Consider the following 22,450-nt stretch of genomic DNA (forward strand, 5'->3'; position numbering starts at 1 on the left):
GATTGAGCAGAGGACCAGCAGGCTTTCTGCAGGGGCGGCTTCAGCCCTGGGATGCTCAGAGCAGCCTCCCATTGGAAACCTCCGTTTCTGAGGCTCCTTGCCCTTCTCTGTTTGGTATGGAAGAGGGCTCCTGGCTGAGGAAGGCACAGACAGAATGGCTCAGGTTTGTAATCACCAGTGGTGGGCAGTGGGGGTCCCTGAAGGAGAAGGCATCAGCTGGCTTAGGCCATTAAACATTTGTCCTCTCCACAGAATGCCTCAGCCAGCAAGCTTCTGTGGGGTCAGCCTCTAGCCACCCTGCTCCAGTCGTCGAATTTTGGGGCTGGAGCAACCGAGGTCTTCATCCAACTCTTCCACAGGGCGACAGCGCTTGAGGGCTCGTCTGGGGACTGGCTTCTCTGCCTCCGCCTTTGCTGGGGTGAGCCTCTGTGGGGTCAGCCCCTTGCTATCATGCTCCAATCGTGGAATTTTGGGGCTGGAGCAACCGAGGTCTTTGTTTGACCATTCCACAGGACGATGCCTCTTACGTGCTCCTCTGGGGACCGGCTTCTCTGCCTCTACCTTTGCTGGGGTGGCCAAAGGAGCATCCCCATAGGACCGGTAGCCACCAGCCAGGCAGTATGTCTCCCCATGCCAGCCCACTCGAGTTTCGCCCCACCTTTGGTAGAGGACATGGTAGTGACCAGGTGTAGGAGGAAAGGTGGGAGCCATTGCCGCTGGAAAGAAAATCAGAACTGATCAGTCACTTGTGCCGCCAGGACGTCCCCTCTCTCATGTCTCTCCCAGGTTCTTGCTGAAGCCTTCTAATCTGCTTGGCATCCAAAACACAGCCTTAACCCATCACTGCTATGAGTCCCCTACAGAAGGGGTGTTGCTGCAAAAGCAATTCTGCGGGGCCTAGAGCAGCAGCAGGAGAACAGAAAATCTTTCCCGTTCCCAGAAAAGACAGACCCCAAAAATAATTACAATCAGGATCCCCTCCATCTCTCCCACAATAGAGGAAAGATTTCTTACAGTGCATCACTTCTAAGGCTTTAAGGAAATGCCTTCCAAGTTTTTTTGGGAAATAATATAAATGGGTTTCAGAAGCCCTCCCACCTTGGCAACTCCTCTCAGGCCCCATTCATACTGCTTTTTTACTTTATTTTTTAATGTTTTTATTGATTTCAGAGCGAGGAAGGGAGAGGGACATAAAGATAGAAACATCAATGAGCCCTAGCCAGTTTGGCTCAGTGGATAGAGCGTCAGTCTGTGGACTGAAGGGTCATGGGTTCAATTCTGGTCAAGGGCACATGCCTGGGTTGTAGGCTGGATCCCCAGTGGGGGGCATGTAGGAGGCAGCCAATCAATGATTCTCTCTCATCATTGATGTTTCTATCTCTCCTTCTCCCTTCCTCTCTGAAATCAATTAAAAAATATTTTTTTTAAAAAGAAAATATAGGGGGAGGAACCAAGATGGCGGCAAAGTTAAACAACTAAACTGCCGCCTCGCACAACAATTTCAAAAATACAACTAAAAAACAAAACATCTACCACCCAGAACCACGGGAAAGCTGGCTGAGTGGTAGATTTACAACTAAGAAGAGAAGGGAGGGCAAACGCTGGAGAGCTGAGGTACGGAGGCGCACGAAGCGGGCTGGCGGCGGGTGACTGGGTGCGCGGCTTTTCTTCAAACCGAAGGGAGACAAACTCCCAATCACTCTGAACTCCAGTTTCTGGGGACACGCGGGGGACCCAGACGCCTACGGGGAGAAGCTGGACTCTCGGGCATCGGTCGGAGAGTGAGAGTGACTTTTCTGCAGTGGTGCGCCCAGCAATCAAGGTTTGCTGCGCTGGAGCACGGGACACAGGGACTTGGAAACGAGGAAAGGCAGAGACGGCTGAAGGCAGCTATGGCCGTTGGCCACACCCCAGCCTAGTGACACCCTGAGGCCCCGCCCTGCCCTGAGACCCCGCCCTGCACATTCTACAAACCCGCCCAGGCTCCACACAGCGGCTTTTACATATAAATGGCCTGTTCTGTGGCAGCTCAACCAAATTAACTGCAGCTCCAGTCAGACTGCTCAAAAACCACCCAAGCAAAGAGAAAACTGTAGCTCTTGCTATAGCTCCTGCTGGGAGGCCTCAGACCTGCACCCCATTGGAGATCCAGACACTAGGGTATCTAGTGGTCGGTGTGGATGACACCAGATTTCAACCACTCTCATAAGGGACACATTCAAGAGGCAGACTCAGTGAGCAACAAAGCCCTACTGGAACAAGTCCTACCCTATAAACGTGTCTCAAGCACAGCAATTCTTCCGTTATAGACACAGCAGGTCCTCACAGCCAATGGCCTGGTGGTCAATTCCTCCCAGTGTACCAACAGCAATCAAGGCTTTTAACTACACCAAGACTTTCCGCTCAGCCCACAAAGGGGTGTACCAAGAGTGACCACCTAGAGTGATTGGGGAAGCTGAGCTACTGGCCCCTATAGGTCACTGACCACACAAAGCCACTCCATCAACACAGGGAGGCAGCCAAAATGCGGAGACACTGAAGTATGTCACGAGTAGGAGAGATGGAGGAAAGCAAACTAATGGATGACACAGTGTTCAGAACCACATTTATAAGGTTACTTAAGAATCTTCTAAAAACCGCTGAGAAACTTGAAGAGACCTTCAAGGACCTTAATGAGAATACCAAAAAAATGGAAAAGGACAAGTCAGAAATTATGCATACACTGTCTGAAATAAAGAATATACAGACACTCAACTGTAGACCACCGTACCCGAAGAGTCAAACCAAAGATCTGGAATATGAAGAAGAAAAAAACACCCAACCAGAGAGGCGGAAAGAAAGAAGAATCCAAAAGTGTGAGGATAGTGTAAGGAGCCTCTGGGATGGCTTTAAGCGTACCAATATCTGAATTTTTGGGGTGCCAGAAGACGAGAGAGAGCAAGATACTGAAAACCTATTTGAAGAAATAATGACAGAAAACTTCCCCCACCTGGTGAAAGAAATAGACTTACAAGTTCAGAAGCGCACAGAACCCCAAACAAGAGGAATCCAAAGAGGACCACACCAAGACACATCATAATTAAAATGCCAAGGGCAAAAGACAGAGAGAGAATCTTACAAGCAGCAAGAGAAAAAACAGTTAGTTACCTACAAGGGAACACCCATACGACTGTCAGCTGATTTCTCAACAGAAACTATGCAGGCCAGACAGGAATGGCAAGAAATATTCAAAGTGATGAATAGCAAGAACCTACAACCAAGACTACTCTACCAGCAAAGTTATCATTCAGAATTGAAGGGCAGATAAAGAACTTCACAGATAAGAAAAAGCTAAAGGAGTTCATCACCACCAAACCAGTATTATATGAAATGCTGAAAGATATTCTTTAAAAAGAGGAAAAAGAAGAAAAAGGTAAAGATAAAAATTGTGAACAACAAATACATATCTATCAACAAGTGATCCTAAAAATCAAGTGAATTAAAAATCTGAGGAACAGAATAAACTGGTGAACATAATAGAATCAGAGGCATAGAATGGGAGTGGATTGATAATTCTTAGGGGCAAAGGGGTGTCTGTGTGGGGGGTATGGGAAGAGACTGGACAAAAATCATACACCTATGGATAAGGACAATGAGGGGAGAGGTAAGGGCAGAGGGGGGGTGGGAACCGGGTGGTGGGGAGATATGGGGGAAAAAAGGAGAAACAATTGTAATAATCTGAACAATAAAGATTTGTTTAAAAAAAAAGAAAAGAAAATATAGCCCTAGCCAGTTTGGTTCAGTGGATAGAGTGTTGGCTTGTGGACCAAAGGGTTCCGGGTTTGATTCTCGTCAAGGGCATGTACCTCAGTTGCAGGCTCCTCCCCAGCCTGGCCCTGGTCGGGGCTCATGCAGGAGGAGGCAACCAATTGATGTGTGTGTGTCTCTCTCACATCTATGTTTCTCTGTCTTTCTCTTTCCCTCTCTCTTCCATTCTCCCTGAAAACAATGGAGAAATATCCTCAGGTGAGGATTAACAAACAAACACAAATTAATCAATCAATTAATTAAAAACAAAAAGAAAATATATGTCCATATAAAATGTGCATATTAAAGTTTACAGCTGCACTACACACAATAGCTCATAAGTAGGAGAAAAATACAAATGTTCAGCTGATGAATAGACAAACAAAATGTGGTATATCCATACAATGGAATATTGTTCAGCTATAAAAAAGGAATGAAAATTTTACATGGAAGTCAGATTATATTGTCCACAAATAAAGTTTCATCGGACAGCTGCACACCCAAGGGTCGAGGTTCAATTCCCAGTCAAGGGCACATACCTGGGTTGCAGGTTTGATCCCCTGCAGGACTAATAAAAATCAAGGGAAAAAATATCCTGAGGTGAGAATTAACAACAATAACAAAAACACACTATGCTATGTAAAGGAAGTCAGAGAAAAATATGGCACATTGTGTGATTCGATTGTTACAGAACGTCCAGAATAAGCACATCTATAGGGACAGAAAGTAGAGGAGTCATTACCTAGGGCTGAGGAGCTAAGAAGACTGGGGAGAGGGATGACAGCCATAGCTAAAGGGAATGGGGTTTCTTTGGGGCATGGATGAAAATGTTCTAAAATTGTGGTAATGGTTACACGACTCTGAATAAAACTTGCTGAAGTATATACTTTAAATGGGTGAACTGGGTAATATGTGAATTATATGTAAAAAAAAAGCTGTTAAATATTTGGCAATGATACATCTAATAAAGGGTTCATGTCCAAAATATATAAGGAACTCATACAACTTAACAAAAGGAAGACAAACGATCCAATTAAAAAATGGGCAAAGGACCTAAATAGACACTTCTCCAAAGAGGACATTCAGATGGCCAAGAGACATATGAAAAAAACCTCAAAGTCACTGATCATCAGAGAGATGAAATTAAAATGACAATGAGATATCACCTCACACCTGTCAGAATGGCTACCATCAACAAATGACAAGGGCTGGTGAGGATGTGGAGAAAAAGGGAACCTTGGTAAACTGCTGGTGGGAATGCAGACTGGTGCAGCCATCATGGAAAACAGTATGGAGTTTCCTCAAAAAAATAAATATGGAACTGCCATTTGACCCAGTGATCCCACTTCTAGGAATATATCCTAAGAAACCCGATACACCAATCAGAAAGAATATATGCACCCCTATATTCATAGCAGCACAATTTACAATAGCTAACATTTGGAAACAGCTCCAAGTGCCCATCAGAAGATGAGTGGATAAAAAAGTCTGTGGTACATTTACACCATGGAATACCATGCAGCAGTAAGAAAGAAGAATCTCTAACCAGTTGAAACAGCATGGAGGGACCTGGAGAGTATCATGCTAAGTGAAATAAGTCCGTCAGAGAAAGACAAGTATCACATGATCTCCCTCATATGTGGAATCCAAGTAACAAAATAAACTGACAAACCTGGGGATCCAGAGACATGGAAGCATGGAACAGAGTGCAGAATCTCAGAGGGAAGGCCAGGGAGGAAGGATGGGAAGTAATCAACTAAGAACATTGTACGTATATATGCATGGCCCATGGCCATAGGCAATGGGGCAGTGAGGGCCTGGGATGGGCGTGTGGGCCGGCTGGAAGGGGTCAATGGGGGGAAAAAGGGGAGACATATGCAATACTTTCAATAAAGAATTATTAAAAAAAAAAAAAAAAGAACCCACACAGAGAAGAAAGGCAGTAACTCAGTTTTCAACCCAAGAAAAAAAAAGAAAGACAAGTATCACAGAATCTCACTCACATGTGGAATCTAATGAATAAAATAAACTGATGAACAAAATAGATCCAGAGACACAGACGCACAGAACAGACTGCGAAATGTCAGAGGGAAGTCGTGGGGGGGGCGGGGGGGGGGAGATCAACCAAAGAATTTGTATGCATATCTGCATAACCATGGACACAGACAATAGGGTGGGGAAGGGGGGAAGGGGCCGAGGGCAGGCTAGGGGAGTCAATGGGGGAAAAAGAGGGACTTACGTAATACTTTCAACAATAAAGATTTTTTTTAAAGCTGTTAAAAAGAAACAATAGGAGGCGCACTGTTGGCATGTTGACATAGCACATAGTTGTTTAGCTTTTCACAAAGCACCTTTCCTCTTGCTGCTTCACAAACAGCCAGGCATTAACTCCTAACTGCTGAGAAAGCCAACGTTCAGAGAACAGACTGACTTGCTCTGGGACACTGGTAACCAATGGTGAGGTGTAAGTGAAATCTAGGTCTTTGGACTCCCTGTCCAGTACTCACCATAGCACAGACCTTCCCAGAATTACAACAGGAGATGGAGTAGTCATTCCTCACAGCCTCAGGGAGAGGAGAGATAGGAGGAGACTCCTCCCCAAACCTGTCCCTCCCTGCTGCTCCACCGACATTCCTCACTCCATTCCCAATCCAGTTTGCTCCTCCCAGCTCCTCCCAGTCCTCCCTCCTTTCCTTCCCAGGACCACAGAGCAAGGCTTCCCCTCCCTATGCCTCACTCATAGCGCTGGGAAGGGGGGTTAAGGAAAAAGACTGGGAGGTTTCTCTAGAAATCTGGCCCAGATGACATACCAGGAAAGGGCTCAGGAAGAGTGAGGAAGCAGCCTAAAGTCATAGAACTAATATCTGACCTTTGATTTCCTTAATATGTTTGAGAACGAAAGGAGGGTTTGGGCCTGGGACACAGTGTGAGGTGAGCAAAACTCCAAATCATTCCTGTTTCTTCTCCCCACAACAACCCAATCCACAGCCTCCCTGTACTGTCATATTTCCAAAAGCACCAACCACTTCAATGCGCCTGGAGTGGAAAATGCTCTTTAAAAATAGTTAATTGTAGCCCTAACTCGTTTGGCTCAGTGGATACAGTGTCGGCTTACGGGCTGAAGGGTCCCAGGTTCGATTCCAGTCAAGGGCATGTACCTTGGTTGCGGGCATATCCCCAGTAGGGAGTGTGCAGGAGGCAGCTGATTGATGTTTCTCTCTCATCAATGTTTCTAACTCTCTCTCTCTCCCTTCCTCTCTGTAAAAAAATCAATAAAATATATATTTTAAAAATAGTTCATTGTAGCCCAATGGTTGAGTGTTGACCTATGAACCAGGAGGTCATGGTTCAATTCCCAGTCAAGGCATATGCACAGGTTGCAGACTCAGTCCTCAGTATGAGGCGAGCAAGAGGCAGCGGATCAATGATTCTCTCTCATCATGGATGTTTCTATCTTTCTTACTCTCTGAAATCAATTAAAAAATATATTTTAAAATAGTTAATTGTAGCCCTTCCCAGTTTAGCTCAGTGGATAGAACATCAGCCTGTGGACAGAAGGGTCCCAGGTTCGACTCCCATCAAGGGCACGTATCTGGGTTGCAGGCTTGATCCCTGACCCTGGTGGGGCACATGTGGGAGGCAACCAATCTGTGTGTCTCTCTCACATTGATACTGCTCTCTCTGTCTCTCCCCCTCCCTTCCATGCTCTCTAAATATCAATGGAAAATATCTTCAGGTGAGGATTAACAAAACAAAACAAAAAAGGTTAAATAAATAAATAATTGTAGAAAAGTCAGAAAATACAGATAAAGGAAATAAGGGCCACTCAGTCTCATTCTTTAGATATGAATATGGAGGTGGCCATGGGAGTATTTTGGGGTTGCTCTGGAGCCAGCCACCTGGGTTCAAATCCCAGCTCTATCACTTACCACCTGCGACTTGCTCAGCTCATTTCACCTCTCTGACCTCAGTTTCTTCACCTGTGAAATGAGAATTATAATAGCACCTACTGATAGAATTGTGTGAGAACTAAATGAGGCTGTAAAGCACTAAAAACAGTGCATGGCACACATGAAGCACTCAGTAAAGACATTTCCCCAGTGTTCTTTATTCATATATATTTTTCCTTACAAAAATGAGATCATTCTGTAACCACTATTTTATAACATGGATCTCATGTTAACTGAATTATAAACATCTTCCCATAGTATTAGAAATCCTTCTGTAGAACATTTTTCTTAAGACACAGATATAGTATTCCATCCCTGCAGGGGTATTTCAGTGTGATTTCCGCCCCCCCCCCCCCCCACACACACACCACCAAACACTTTCTCCTTGTCTTTGATTACTTCAGGACAAATTGCTAGGGAATTGCTGAGTCAAAGGGTATGCAGGTGCTAAAGGCTTTTGGCACATACCAGCCAAACTGCCCTTCAAAAAAGTTTAGAACTAATTTCACTTGCACCAGCTATGAAGAGAAGGCCTCATTCTCTCCAGTGTCTTGTCTTCTCACTTAGAAACATCATTTCCAATTCACCCCAGGTGAAGTGTTTTCTGTCTTTTTCTGATTTGTAGTTCAAGCTCTTCCTAATGGAACCCAGCTTGGACATCTGCTCAATCCCATGATCTCCCACAGTGGTACTAGATAAATCCCATGATCTCCCACAGTGGATAATCAACCCCCCAAAACCAAGGCTCAGTTATAATCCCCAAATAAAACCAGGATTTCTATTTTTTAAAAATCCTCACCTAAGGATATTTTATTACTTTGAGGGAGAGGAAAGGGGAGGAGAGAGAGAAACATCGATGTGAGAGAGAAATATTGATCACTTGCCTCCCATACCAGCCCCAATTGGGGATCAACCTACAATCTAGGTATGTACCTTGACTGGAAATCGAACTTGCAATTTTTTGGTGTATGGGACTGCGCTCCAATGAACTAAGCCACCCGGCCAGGGCCAGGATTTCTAAAATGAGATAATATCGGTAAAAACCCCACCACGCTTGGGCCAACTTCTCATTATTTGAAACATGGCATAGGGATTTCAGGAACAGGGATGGCATCTCAGGAAAGCTCTATAGGCAACTACGGTGCACATGGGGAAACTGAGGCCCAGAAGAGGAAGTCTCCCTAATAAGAAAAAGTCAGAAACATCTAATAGAAAAATGAAGAACATGAATAGGCAATTTAGAGAGGAAACCTAGCTGCATATTAGTATGCAAAGAGATGTTCAAATGCATTGGTTATGAGGGGAAATGCAAGCCAAAACAAAGAGGAGATACCAATTCACGGACTGGCAAAATTAGGAAGTTGGACAATAGCAAGTGTTGGTAGGGGAAATGGGGCTCTCATGCACCACTGGTGAGTGTAGACTAATATCCCGAGACCCAGCAATTCCACTCCTGGGCAATTGTCCCAGGGACCTTCCCACACAGCCAGGGGTGTTCACTTATGCTGTTGTCTGTGGTAGCTGGGAGTAGGAGATAAACTGGATGCCCCTCACTGGGGGAATAAATACGTAAAATATGGTAAAAGCACAATATGGGATAATTATGCAGCAGTTCAAAACAAGGAAATAGACCACGGTCAACAAACCAAGGCCTGTAGGCCAAATTTGACTTGCTGCCTGCTTTTGTACAGCTTGGCTCTTGAGCTGAGAATGGTTACATTTAAAAAATAAATTAAAAAAAAAACTGATTTCAGAGAACAATGGAGAGGGAGAGAGATAGAAACATCAGTGATGAGACAGAGTCATTGGTCGGCTGCCTACTACATGCCACACTGGGGAGCGAGCCCACAACCCAGGCATGTGCCCCAAAGGGGAATCGAACCGTGACCTCCTGGTTCATAGGTTGACGCTCAACTACTGAGCCACACCGGCTGGGTGATTTTTACATTTTTAAATGGTTGGGGGGAAATCAAAAGAATATTTTGTGACACATGAAAATTACATGAAATTCCAATTTCAGCATCCACAAAGTTTTATTAGAACACAGCCAGGCTCATTCGCTTGTGTATTACCTATGGTTACTTTTGTGCTTCTGTTATCAGTGGAAGTGAGGTCCTTGATCTACCCCTGGAATAAGCACTTCTGGAGGCCCTCAGGGGAGAATGAGATATGGTAGAAAGGTTTATCTCTGTGGAATTACACCCCTGGGTTTCCAAAGTCCCATTTCCCTTAGTCCAGTCATAGGAGTACAGCTGGGGTTTCAGTAAAGCTGGAACGAAAGCTAGTGTCCTGAGTTTCCTTTCCATGTTAGAGTCAGGTCCAGGTCAGCATCAGGCTAGTTGTAGTCCATTAGTCCTGTGTGTGTGTGGTCCACATAGCTGTGGGCCATGTGGACGAAAGCCAGGCAGCCAAGTATGAGCCATAAGTCAAGCGTGCCAAGAGGAACCAAGAGAGCCAAGAGCATGAGAGAGCAAGTTTCGCCCGGCCGGTGCAGTTCAGTGGTTCAGTGTTGACCTATGATCCAGGAGGTCACAGGTTCAATTCCCAGTCAGGGCATATGCCTAGGTTGTGGGCTCAATCCCCACAAAAGTGTATGCAGGAGGCAGCCAATTGATGTTTCTCTCTCATCAATGTTTCTATCTCTCCTTCTCCTTTCCTTTCTAAGATCAATAAAAATATGTATTTTTTTAAAAAAGAGAGCAAGTTTCTTTGGTTAGAGAATTAAATATCCCAAATCTTCTCACAGTTGCAGTCAGCTACGTCCATTCTGGCCAACCACCTCTGTCCTCAGGTATGACTGACAGAAAGCACCTCCCCTAGTCATCCCAACTTTACTGGGCATACATTTATCTTCCTTTTGCCCAGTCCCCTTGTTTTGCAGGGAACATGCCTATAATGTCTGGCATTCCCTTTGCTCCTTTCCTACTATTAATAATTAGCTAATTACAACAGTATTATTACAACAGCAGAGTTGGCTTGTTGCAACAGCAACCATATTCCTGTAAACCTAAAATATTTTCTATCTAGCTCTTTACAGTGAAACTTTGCTGTCTCCTAAACTAGACAAAGAAATTTGGATAGTTCTACACCATATACAGCTAAATGAAAGAGTAAATATCAGTTATCTGTTGCTGGGTAACAAATTACCCCAAAATTTAATGACTTAAAATAAAGATAAACATCCATTATCTCACAGAGTTCCTGTGGGTCAGGAATTTGGGAATGGCTTGACTGAGTGGTTCTGGTTTGGGACCTGTCATGAGGTTACAGTGAAGATGTCGCTGGAACTGCTGTCATCTGAAGGTTTGACTGGGGCAGGAGAATCATTCACGATTGGTTCACTTACGCGCTGGCAAGTTGGTGCTAACTGTTGGCAGGAGACCTCTGTTCCTCTTGGACCTCTCCATAGGGCGGCTTCAGTGTCCTCACAACAAGGCAGCTGACTTCCCCTAGAGTGGGTGATCCAAGAGAGAGGAAAGGGGAGTTTGCAACGTCTTTTTATCACCTAGCCATGGAAACTGCACAGTTATCCCAGAAATATCATTTTTTTAAAATATATTTTATTGATTTTTTCACAGAGAGGAAGGGAGAGGGATAGAGAGCTAGAAACATCGATGAGAGAGAATCATCGACCAGCTGCTTCCTGCACACCCCCTCACTGGGGATGTGCCCGCAACCAAGGTACATGCCTCTTGACCGGAATCGAACCTGGGACCTTTCAGTCCGCAGGCCGACGCTCTATCCACTGAGCCAAACCGGTTTCGGCAGAAATATCTTATTTGTTGAGTAGGGTCAGCTCTATTCAAGGCGAGAAGGGACTGCTCAAAGATGTGAATAACAGGAGGCCCCCTGGGGGCTATGGTGGAAGCTGGTTTCCACAGTAAGAGACAGAAAGTGATATATATAGTAGGGCACCCTTTAATTAACCCTTTGCACTCGCTTGCTTTTCTCGATTCCTTTATTCTACTGCTAACTGTGTCAAGTCACACTCGACATCCGAGTGCAAAGGGTTAAAAAATTAAGTCATATTCACATGAAACAGCACTACATATTTGACAAAGCTACACACAAATTCAAAGGTATTTATTTAAAAAGTGTGGGGGAGTAGAGTAATGGGAGTGGAGGGCAGGGGTACAAAGAAATATAAATGAGTGAGTGAATTAATAAAACCAGAGAGGAACCTTGCCCAAACCAACTGTGAGTGTGGGCTTCGAAATGAGGTGATTATTCAATTCTCTGCACTCAAGTTCCTCCCCTCCTACCCAGAAAAGAGGGAGAAAGATTGAGAAAATAGGTTCTTTATCCAAGATCACAAGAACTCAGCCTTCCTAATAAAGTCTTGCTCCCTCTGCCTAATATAGCCTCATTCAACATGTGGTTGACCTGCAGGGTCTTCAGAGAGCTCTGGTTCCTGGCTAAGTAGAAAGGATTTTGCCTGCAGGGTAAGATGTGGGAACCAGCAGAACCAGCCTGGGAAGAAAAGGCTTAGTTATTATTCAAATACAGGTACTGGTGGATTGCTCACCCCCCTGCCAGTGTTCTCCCTTCCCTGGAGATAAAGGGCTCTTAGAGTGCAGAGCCCTGTGAACACCCTCAGGCCCAGTCTAGCCATAGTGGTAGAATCAAAACTCTCATTTCTTTCAAAATATAGCCTGTAGCTCTAGGACTTGTGACTTCTTTCATTCTAATCTTCAAAAAGTCTGCCAAGTAAGATCTGTTATTTCAAGATGCTCAGAGAAGCGAATTAAAAAATTTTCAACTATTTTACCTCCCTGTGCATTCATTCATTCATTCATTCATTCATTCAGTAAAGACTTACTTAGTACCCACTATGTGCCAATAATGGTGATACAGCAATGAACAAAGCAGGCCAAGCCCCTGCCCTCATGAGTGAGAGGTAGGAGCAGTAGGAACAGATGGACAGTAAAGGAATACTAAATAAAATATAAAAACTAAAATAGGATAAAGAGATAAAAGTCAGGATGTTAACAGGGAATAACTTGTATTTGAACTGAGACCAGCAAGATGAGAATAAGCCAGCCCCCAGAAGAGTAATGTTTTGGAGTGTTTTAAATGCCCTGGGGTTGGGATAAACTTGGTGTCTGAGATTATAGAGAGAGAGACAGACCCCAGATCAAGTAGGACTTGGTAGCTAGTTATTAAGAGTTTGGAATTTACTCTATCAGATGGAACTGATTCCACAATTATTAGCTCTATGACCTCAGGCAAGTTACTTTACTCCTCTGAGTCTCGTTTACCTCTCTCTCAAGCGGAGTTAATAATCTATTCATTGTGGTAGGCAGCCTCTATAATGCTTCCCAGTAACTGCGCCCTGGTATTCACACCCTGTGAACGAGGGTTGAGTCACTTCTCCCAATGCAATATATTGTAGAAGTGATGGTGTCATCATTTCCTATTCCCGCTGTAACAAATCACCACAGACTTAATGGCTTAAAACAGCACAAATCTATAATCTTGCAGTCCTGGAGGTCAGAAATCCTTAATCTAATCACATCCCCAAGGTCCCTTTGGCATGTAAGATATCATACTCACAGGCTCTCCGGATAAGGACATGAAAAATAAAAATAAAAAATAGGGATTAGGACATGAACATCTTTGAGGGGCCATCATTATTCTATCTACCATAGATGGTAGATTGCCATAGGTCAATGCTCAACTACTGTATTTTGTGATTAGGTAAGAAAGATTGTAGTCATTGTCTTGAGTGCTTTTGTTTTCTCTCTCTGATCACGTTAGGAGGAGCCAGCTGCCCGGAGGCAGCCCTGTGAAGAGAGGCCCATGTGGCTAAGAGCTGAGGCTCCTGGCCAAGAGACGGTGAGGACCTGAGGTCTACTAACAGCCATATTTGTGAGCTTGGAAGTGGGTTCTGTAGGCCCAGTCCAGCTCTGAGGTGACCACAGCTCAGGCCAACAGCTGGACTTCGGTCTCATGGGGAACCTGAGCTTGAAATTGAGCTAAGCATCTCCTCGATTCATGACCCTCTGAAACCATATGAGAGAATAGTTTATGGTTTAAGCTGCTAAGTTTTGAGGTAATTTGTAATGCAGTAATAAAACATTTTCATCCATTCACCAAATATGTATTAAGTGCCTATGCTATGTGCCAAATTGTTGAGGTATTGGGAATACAGCAGTGAATAAAACAGAAAAATCTCTACTCCGATGGAGTTTACAAACTACTGGGGGAGACAGACAGCAAACATAGGAAGTCAGTAAATTATATGATATGTCAGAAGGTGACAACTGCTATGGTGAAAAAGTAGAGCAAGGTAGGGGAGACAGGCTAACCTAGGAAGGTTTTGCTGAAAAGTTCTTATTTGAGCAATACTTGAAGGAGTTGAGTGAGGAAACCATGCTCTTTATGGGAAAGAATATTCCAGGTGGAGGGAGCAGCAAGTGCAAAGGTTCCGTGGTAGGACTGTGCCCAGCTTTTAAAAAACAACAACAACAAAACAAAAAAATAGGCAAGCCCTGACCAGGTAGCTCAGTTGGTTAGAGCATCATCCTGATACGCCAAGGTTGCGGGTTCAATCTCCTGTCATGGCACAGACAAGAATCAACCGACGAATGGATAAATAACTGGAACAACAAATCGATATTTTCTCTCTCTCTCTCTCTCTCTCAAAATTAATTAAACAAAAAAGTCAGCAGGTAGGTTAGTATGAGTGGAGTGGAGTGTACAAAGAGGCAGAGTGGTGGCAGAGGATTTAAAAAGTGAGGTTGTAATGGTGAAGGACTATGCTATACACTACTTATTTTAATCTGAGTAGGTTTGAACCCAGCTTGTTACTCTAACCTGCTTCCTCTCCCCCCTACCCCCTAAAATTAAAGCTTGCAAGTGAGAAGTTTTTTAGTGTACTATTACAGGGATCTGCAGTTTCAGCTGCCATGTGAGCCTAAGAAGTGGCTTGGCCTCAAGACACCAGCAATTCAGATGACAAAACAACACAAGTGACCAACTCAAAGATGCTAACCACAAAGATCCATATCAAGACCTACGGGAAAGCATCCTACACGTTCTCCCCTTTCTGAGCACATTAGAAGAACGTGCTCTTCCAGATCCTGCCTGGGCCTGGGCTGGCTTGATCACAGGGACTCGCTAATGCCAGGATCCTTATTGAAGGTGACCAGACAACTACCCCTCATCCCTGCACGTCCACGAACCCTCCCCTGATTTCTCTGTTCTGCTTCCCCTCTCCATCCTGAAAAAAAACCTGCCTGCACTGAGATGTTACGATGGTTTTTGAGGACAGGAGTCCGCCATCTTCTCAGCCGTACCTGCATTTGGTTTCAAGGTGAGCATTGAAGTAGACAACATATGTTAAGCTTTTTGAATCTAGTAGTTGCTTGATAAATAAAAGCCTTTTCTTCTCTAAGAAACTATATTTTTAAAAAATTTGTGAGCCCTGGCCGGTGTGGCTCAGTTAGTTGAGCACTGTTCCATGTACCCAGAGGTTGCTGGTTCAATTCTGGGTCAAGGCACGTGCCCAGATTGCGGGTTAGGTCCCCAGTTGGGGTGCATACAGGAGACAGCTGGTCAATGTTTCTCTCTCATATGGATGTTTCTCTCTCACATTGATGTTTCTTTCTCTCTCCCCCCCTCTCCCTTCCTTACTCTCTAAAATCAATAACATATTTAAAAAATCTGTGAAATAATCTCAGGTATACACAAGAAAGGGAAAGATAGTAACATAATTAATTTAACCACAACCTACCCTAATAAAACTCTTAACAGCTATTGTAGAAGTCTCCTATGTACCTTTCCCTATTCCAACACCCTTTTCTGCCCTAAACATCACTCATTGAATATAGTGTTAATCATTCCTTTACATGCTTTTATATTTAGTCCATATGTGTGTATCCATAAACCATCTCTAGCACTGTTTTTCAGATTTTAAATAAATATATAAAATATATATGCAAAAAGCAAATCTTATATCATAATGTATTATTACATGTCATATATATCAATAAATATGTATCATTGGTATAGCAATTATATCATTCTATAATCTGATTTTTCCCCCCACTATTTCTGAGGTTTATCTAGTGTGATCTATGAGGCTCTACTTCATTCTTTTCATCGCTGTATAATATTCTACCACATGACTATGTTACAATTTATTAATATAATGTTGAAAAATAATAATCATGCCATTATTACACCCAGTGACATTATCAGTAATTTTTTAAAGGAAAGTTGGCTGATACCTTTATTGCTTTGGGGGGGAGAGGGTGCTCAGGGGGTGCTCTTGGTGGGACGGACCCACTTCCTCTTCACCCCCAGGCTTCTGTCTGTGCAGGATGGTGCTGGCCCTGAAGATAGCGACCATACACAGAACGGGCAATACCCGTTCTTGTGGATCATGTGCCGGATGCTGCTCAGGGTGGCTGGTTTTGTCTGGCTGGATCTCCACTTCATGACAATCACTACACCTCTGCCATGGGCCGCAGGCTCCATGGCCACCATCTTGTCCTGAATCAGACCATTGTAGTGAAAGGTGTTGCAGGCCTTCCCATTATTGGGTTCAGTGCTGTACCTCTGCTTGCTCCTCTTGTCAGGAAGCTGGAGCAGTTTCCTAGGACCATTCATTGCAGGTGGGCAGACATGGCAGCAGCTCCTCTCGCTGATGGAAAGTAATTTCTTTCTATCATCTAACACTAAAATTTCCCCAATTGTCTCAAATATGTCCTTTTACAATTAGTTTATTCAAATAAGAATTTAAACAAGGTCCATCCAATGTGTTTGGCCATTATGTCTCATAAGTCTCTTTTATTCAAAAAGTCTTTTCTTCTTTGTAGCCCCATACCATCGAATTATTGTTGAAACTAGGCAATTTGTCTCACATCCTGGATTCAACTTGTTGCTTCTTTATCTTCTTTTTAAAAAAACAATATTTTTATTGATTACAGAGAGAGAAAGGGAGGGGGGGTAGAGATATAGAAACATTGACAGCTGCCTCCTGCACACCCCTGACTAGGGATGGAGCCCGCAACCCAAGCATATTCCCTGACTGGAATCAAACTGTGACCTCCTGGTTCATGGACCAACTCTCAACCACTGAGCCACACCAGCTGGGCTGCTTGTTGCTTCTTAGAGTGTGCTGATCTAATTCAGTTTTTTGGTGGGGAGAGAAAACTGTCACATCTAGCACCCCAATCAAACTCAGTGTCACCAGTATGGTAGAAACCTACACGATGGGCCTCCTATTATGATGTAACTAGAGGCCCGGTGCACGAAATTCGTGCATGGGGGGGGGTCCCCTCAGCCCAGCCTGCACCCTCTCCAATCTGAGACCTCTTGGGGGATGTCCGACTGCAGTCAGACATCCCTCTCACAATCTGGGACTGCTGGCTCCTAACTGCTCGCCTGCCTGCCTGCCTGATCGTCCCCAACCGCCACCCCCCCATGCCAGCCTGATCACCCCCAACTGCTCCTCCATCCCCCGCTGGCCTGGTTGCCCCCAAGTGCCCCACTGCCGGCCTGGTCAGTCTACTGTTCAGTCGTTTGGTCGCCCCTCACTGCACCCCCTGCCGGCCTGGTTGCCCCACACAGCCTGCTGTTCAGTCGTTTGGTCGTCCCTCACTAACCCCCTGCTGGCCTTGTCGCCTCATGCAGCCTGCTGTTCGGTTGTTACTGTGATGGCATCCTGGACAATTTGCACATTCCTCTATTATTAGTGTAGATGGGAAACAGGTAACATGGCCTCTGCAATGTTTTACCAAAAGTGACTTATCTGAATCTATTCATGAAAAAAACATAGGACAAATTCAGATTGTGGGATCTTGTACAAGATAACTTGCCTGGACTCTTCAAAACCGTCATGAAAGAGTTAGGTGAACACTGATTGCATGCTAGATCACAAACAAAACTATAGCTATACAGGATATGACTGGGAAAATTTGAATATGAAACTGTATATGAGATAATACTATCATGTTGAGTTTCTTAGCTATGATATTGGCATTGTGGCTGCGTGGGAGAACATCCTTGTTCTTAGGAGATGCAGACTGGAGAATCTGGAGCAAAGTGTAAGAATGTCTGCAAGTAACTCAAAGTTACTTGTATAAGGGTGTCTCAGCCAAAAAATAAAAATACAAATAAAATCTGTGCACCCTGTCTGGTTTGGCTCAGTGGATAGAGCGTCGGCCTGCAGACTCAAGGGTCCCAGGTTCGATTCCAGTCCAGAGCATGTACCTTGGTTGCGGGCACATCCCCAGTAGGAGGTGTGCAGGAGGCAGCTGATTGATGTTTCTCTCCCATGGATGTTTCTAACTCTCTATCCCTCTCCCTTCCTCTCTGTAAAAAATCAATAAAATATATTAAAAATAAATAAATAAAATCTATGTATAAATAATCTGGCAAAGTATATTGACAATTGGTGAATCAAGATGAAAGGTATAAGGGTGTCTGTTGATTGTACAGTTTAAAAAGACTTTTTTTAAATTGATTTCAGGGAGGAAGGAAGAGGGAGAGAGAGATAGGAACATCAATGATGAGAGAGAATCAGCTGCCTCCTGCACGCCCCTAACTGGGGATCAAGCCCGAAACCCTGGGCATGTGCCCTTGACCAGAACTGAACCCAGGACCCTTCAGTCTGCAGGTCGACGCTCTATCTACCGATCCAAACTGGCTGTGGCTGATTGTACAGTTCTTTAAACATTTCTTTTGGTTTGAAATTTTTAAAAATAAAAAGTTGTGGAAAAGACTGCTTTGTTCATGGAGCTGATGGGCTCCTCCGGCATTACACTGGGTGTCCCTGATTTATGCTGACTTTGATCTGCCCTACTGCCTGCCATGTGCTCCAGATCTCTTTCCCTCAGGTGCAGGGACCCAGGATGGAGAGCCTGAATCTCCTCATTTTGATGCTGTAAAATTCCAGCATATCTTGTGCCGGCTCTGCCGCTTCCAGGGCTCCCGCTGCAGTCAGCCACCGCCCCCTGGTGGCCATTGGCATGCACGCAGTGTCCCCACCAGGAGGCGGGCAGGGTCCTACAGCTCTTACTCTTACTAGGAGGCACCCAAGTAAACCACCCTACAATCCCAACCTGCTCATCACGTACTTTACAGATACTAACTCAGTCCTCACACCAGTTATAACAGGTGGGGTTATGGTACCCCCCCCCCCCCCCCGGCTTTAAAGACAAACTAAGCCCTGCCAGGTGTGGCTCAGTTGGAGCATAGTCCCATGTACTGAAGGGTACATTGATCTCTCCCTCCCCCTCTCTAAAATCAATAAAAACATAATCTCTGGTGAGGATTTAAAAAGATGTTTTAATAAATAAAGATGAGGACAAATATGTGAGACCTTAATCAAAAGAAATTTAAAAATAATAAATAAATAAATAAATAAATAAATAAAGATGAACTGAAACTCAGAGAGGGGAGATGACGTGGCAAAAAGCACACAGCTAATGTCACAGCTAACTCCAGATCCAACGCTGTGCCCACTACAGTACAGCTGCTTCCAAGTTGGATGATGTGATGATAATGATAAAATAGCAGCAAGAAACATCTGTTGTGTGACTTTGGGTGGGCCATGCACCGTACCACATATTAACTCATTTAATCCACAACAACCCTAGGGGAGTAGGTTCTATTCATAAGCCCATTTTACAGTTAAGGAAACTGAGGTACAGAGTTTTCAAAATCTGCCCCGTCACTCAGAGAGGAGTACTGGCTGGGGAAAAAGGCACTGAGGAGCATTGGAAATGTCCATTTGTTCAGTTCATTACTGTTTATTACTACCTAAGAGGTACAGGGTCCTGAACTAAGTATATGAATGTGCAACGAGAAGACAACAAAATAATGCTACTAAATGGAAAAAAAATTAAAAGAAAATCTAATCTATTTACAAAAATGTGTTCCTGAAAAGAAGATGCTCAACAAGGAGAATGGAACTGTTTTACAATCAGTAGAAATAAAGGTAAACGTGGACTACTTACTGATCTCTTCTAGGGGAGGGGAGAGAAAGCATAAGCAAATATAAACGTTTTCACTGAACACTACCAGTGAAGTCCTACTTAAGAGTTGGCTGCCTGGCTGGTGGCTCAGTGGTTGAGTGTCGACCTATGAACCAGGAGGTCACGGTTTGATTCCTGGACAGGGCACATGCCTGGGTTTGGGGCTCAATCTCCGGTGGGGGCATGCAAGAGGCAGCTGATCAATGATTCTCATCACTGAAGTGTCTATCTCGCTATCCCTCTCCCTTTCTCTCTGAAATTAATAGAAAAAAAAAATTTTTTAAGAGTTGGTTGAAGCCCTAGCTGGTTCGGCTCAGTGGATAGAGCATCAGCCTGCAGACTGAAGGGTCCCGAGTTAGAATCCAGCCAAGGGCACCTGCCCAGGTTGCAGGCTTGATCCCCAGTAGGGAGTGTGCAGAAGGCAGCCAAATCTCTCTCATCATTGATGTTCCTCTCTCTCTCTCCCTTTCCCTGCCTCTCTGAAATCAATAAATATATATATATTTTAAAAAGTGGCTGAATACCTCAAAGAAAAGGAGGGCACTGCCATTCTGCTGAGAAATTCAGAAGAGGAACTTGTTAGACATGTACTAAATTCCTGTTCCTACTAAACAGAATCTGACTTTCAGAGAATGCCATCTGACCACACCACCTGGAACCAACTCCTGCTCCAAGCAGCTGCTTCCCAGGGTCCAGGCAAGTCCAGCAGTCGCTCTTGCCTGGGCCATCTCCCCTCTCCCTCCTCCCTCTGGTGCTTTCTCCTCCACCCACCAAGATAGCACTGACTTATGTAAACTTTCGTAGAAGTCACCAGACTTGGTCCCACTGGGCTGCCGTCAGTGACTCACTCCATCCTGAGCACATTCACAATGCGGCGCTGTAGCTGGGATTGGGGCACCGGGACCAGCCCAGCACCGCCCCTCCTCACCAACACACACTTCCTTTTAGCTTACACAATTAAACAAAATACTTGCTGAAATTTTGTAGAAAAATGGACAAAGATTTCATTCTTTTTAAAAAACACTTTATTAAGGTATGACTGACATGTGTACATAATGTATACAACTTGAGTTTGAATATCATTTTCATTCTTGCCTCCTTGTTACTATGTTGGTCTATATGTTCCATGAAATGTTGTCTGACATAGTTAAGGATATAGCTGGGAAAATTGGCCACGAGTGTGAATAAACTGGAGGAGTGTTGGCTGAAAAACAAAACAAGCAAGATCATCCCTTGAAAGTAGCTGTGTTTTTGTTAACCTAGATCAGTGGTTCTCAAAGTGTGGGAACTTTCTAGAACTGCAAATGCTTTGTTTGGATCACACCTACTGGTTATTTTTAAAAAATCTATGTCAAATTTTTAAGCTTTCTTGTTTTAGCAGGTATTAACAAACTTGTGTTTTATCTCTTTGAGAATACTAAGAGTCCTGGCCAGATAGCTCAGTTAGAGCATCATCCCAAGGTGCCAACTCAGGGAACATACAAGAAGCAACCAATAAATACATAAATAAGTGGAACAACAAATTGATGTTTCTCTCTCCTCTCTCTCTAAAATCAATAAATAAAAAAATGTAATCAACTTCTTAAAAATTGCTGTTTTATACTCTTTCTCTGGTAATTCCATTATCTAAAGTGTTTGTGTCAGTATTTGTTGTCTATTAATTCTGCATGTTCTTTTCAGGATGTCTCTTTGTATACCTATCTTTGAAAATGCGCTGGAAGTTACTAGAAAAGGGGTATGTGTGCGTGAATACTTTGATGTGTGAGATATTACGTTTCTCTCAAGATTATATTCATTCGCTTCTGCCAGTCACCTGGGCACACCACAGACTGATCAATATTGTAGATTTTGAAGGCTGAGGTCCCCTGCACTTCCCAGAGGAGCTGCATTTGAGAGACATACTCATCTCCAGTTCAACATTTTCTTGAAGGCGGTTTCATTTGGGGTTCCAGTTCAAATGGGGGGTGATTATTCAGACTCCCAGCTTCCAGCACTTTTACACTGGTACCCCTTACACTGCACGTCCCCCGACCTCACAGCTGAGATTCACAGGGGTCTCCTTCCAGCAACAAATGGCGTCAGGCGAAGGAAGCCCTGAGTGTTGGGATTACAAACCATCTCTTGCTCCTCCTAGAGTTTGATCCCTAATTTTTCACTCCTGTTAGCTCTTTGGAATGCTTTTTCTTTTCTCAACATTCCATCCAGCTTACGTTTTCTATGGAAGAGTTGGTCCTAATTACCTAGGCCACCCTTACCGGAATTGTAACCCTTCTCTTAAAGCTTCATTGTCCTCCCTCCAGGCGTCCTGCACAGGTCCCTCCTGTCCCGGGGAAGGGAGCAGAAGGGAAGAAGGACAGAGAAGAGAGATGGTGTCTGTTTTTATGACTTTGTTTCGGGGGGAGTAGAAACTTACACTTCCTCAGGAAAAGCTACACCTTTTCAGAGTGAGGAGATATGGTTACCTGGAGTTTCTCCACTTACCTAATTTCATATGCTCAATTTATCCCCATTTTGTCCAGTGGGTCACGCGATAGGAGATGGCAGAGTGACAAAAGAGGGGATGGGTTGACCTGAGGTGTTCTGCTATGGGGCACGAGTGGCTGCTGGCGGCCCGGACTGCCTGGCACCCGCAGCAGGACGCCGGGCAGAAGAAGCGCTCGCCCAGTGGGAAGCGAACACGAAGCGCCGCGCAAACGCCTACGCAGACCGGAAATCGGCTTGCCGGGCGCC

General features: G+C 44.3%; 1 protein-coding gene and 1 pseudogene across 1 annotated transcript; both read right to left on the reverse strand.

Annotated features, from left to right (window-relative positions):
* Positions 1 to 258: 258 nt before the first annotated feature.
* DPEP2NB (DPEP2 neighbor) lies at positions 259 to 22,386 on the reverse strand. Its single transcript, XM_054710868.1, is given in 5 exon segments — positions 259 to 408; positions 562 to 716; positions 7,716 to 7,766; positions 11,083 to 11,185; positions 22,202 to 22,386. Coding segments are annotated over 2 exon segments (300 nt in total). The 5' UTR covers positions 712 to 716; positions 7,716 to 7,766; positions 11,083 to 11,185; positions 22,202 to 22,386.
* On the reverse strand, positions 15,996 to 16,366 carry LOC103284825 (60S ribosomal protein L28-like; annotated as a pseudogene).
* Positions 22,387 to 22,450: the final 64 nt, after the last annotated feature.

The sequence above is a fragment of the Eptesicus fuscus genome, chromosome 21 (assembly GCF_027574615.1).
Source record: "Eptesicus fuscus isolate TK198812 chromosome 21, DD_ASM_mEF_20220401, whole genome shotgun sequence".
Taxonomy (NCBI): Eukaryota; Metazoa; Chordata; class Mammalia; order Chiroptera; family Vespertilionidae; genus Eptesicus; species Eptesicus fuscus.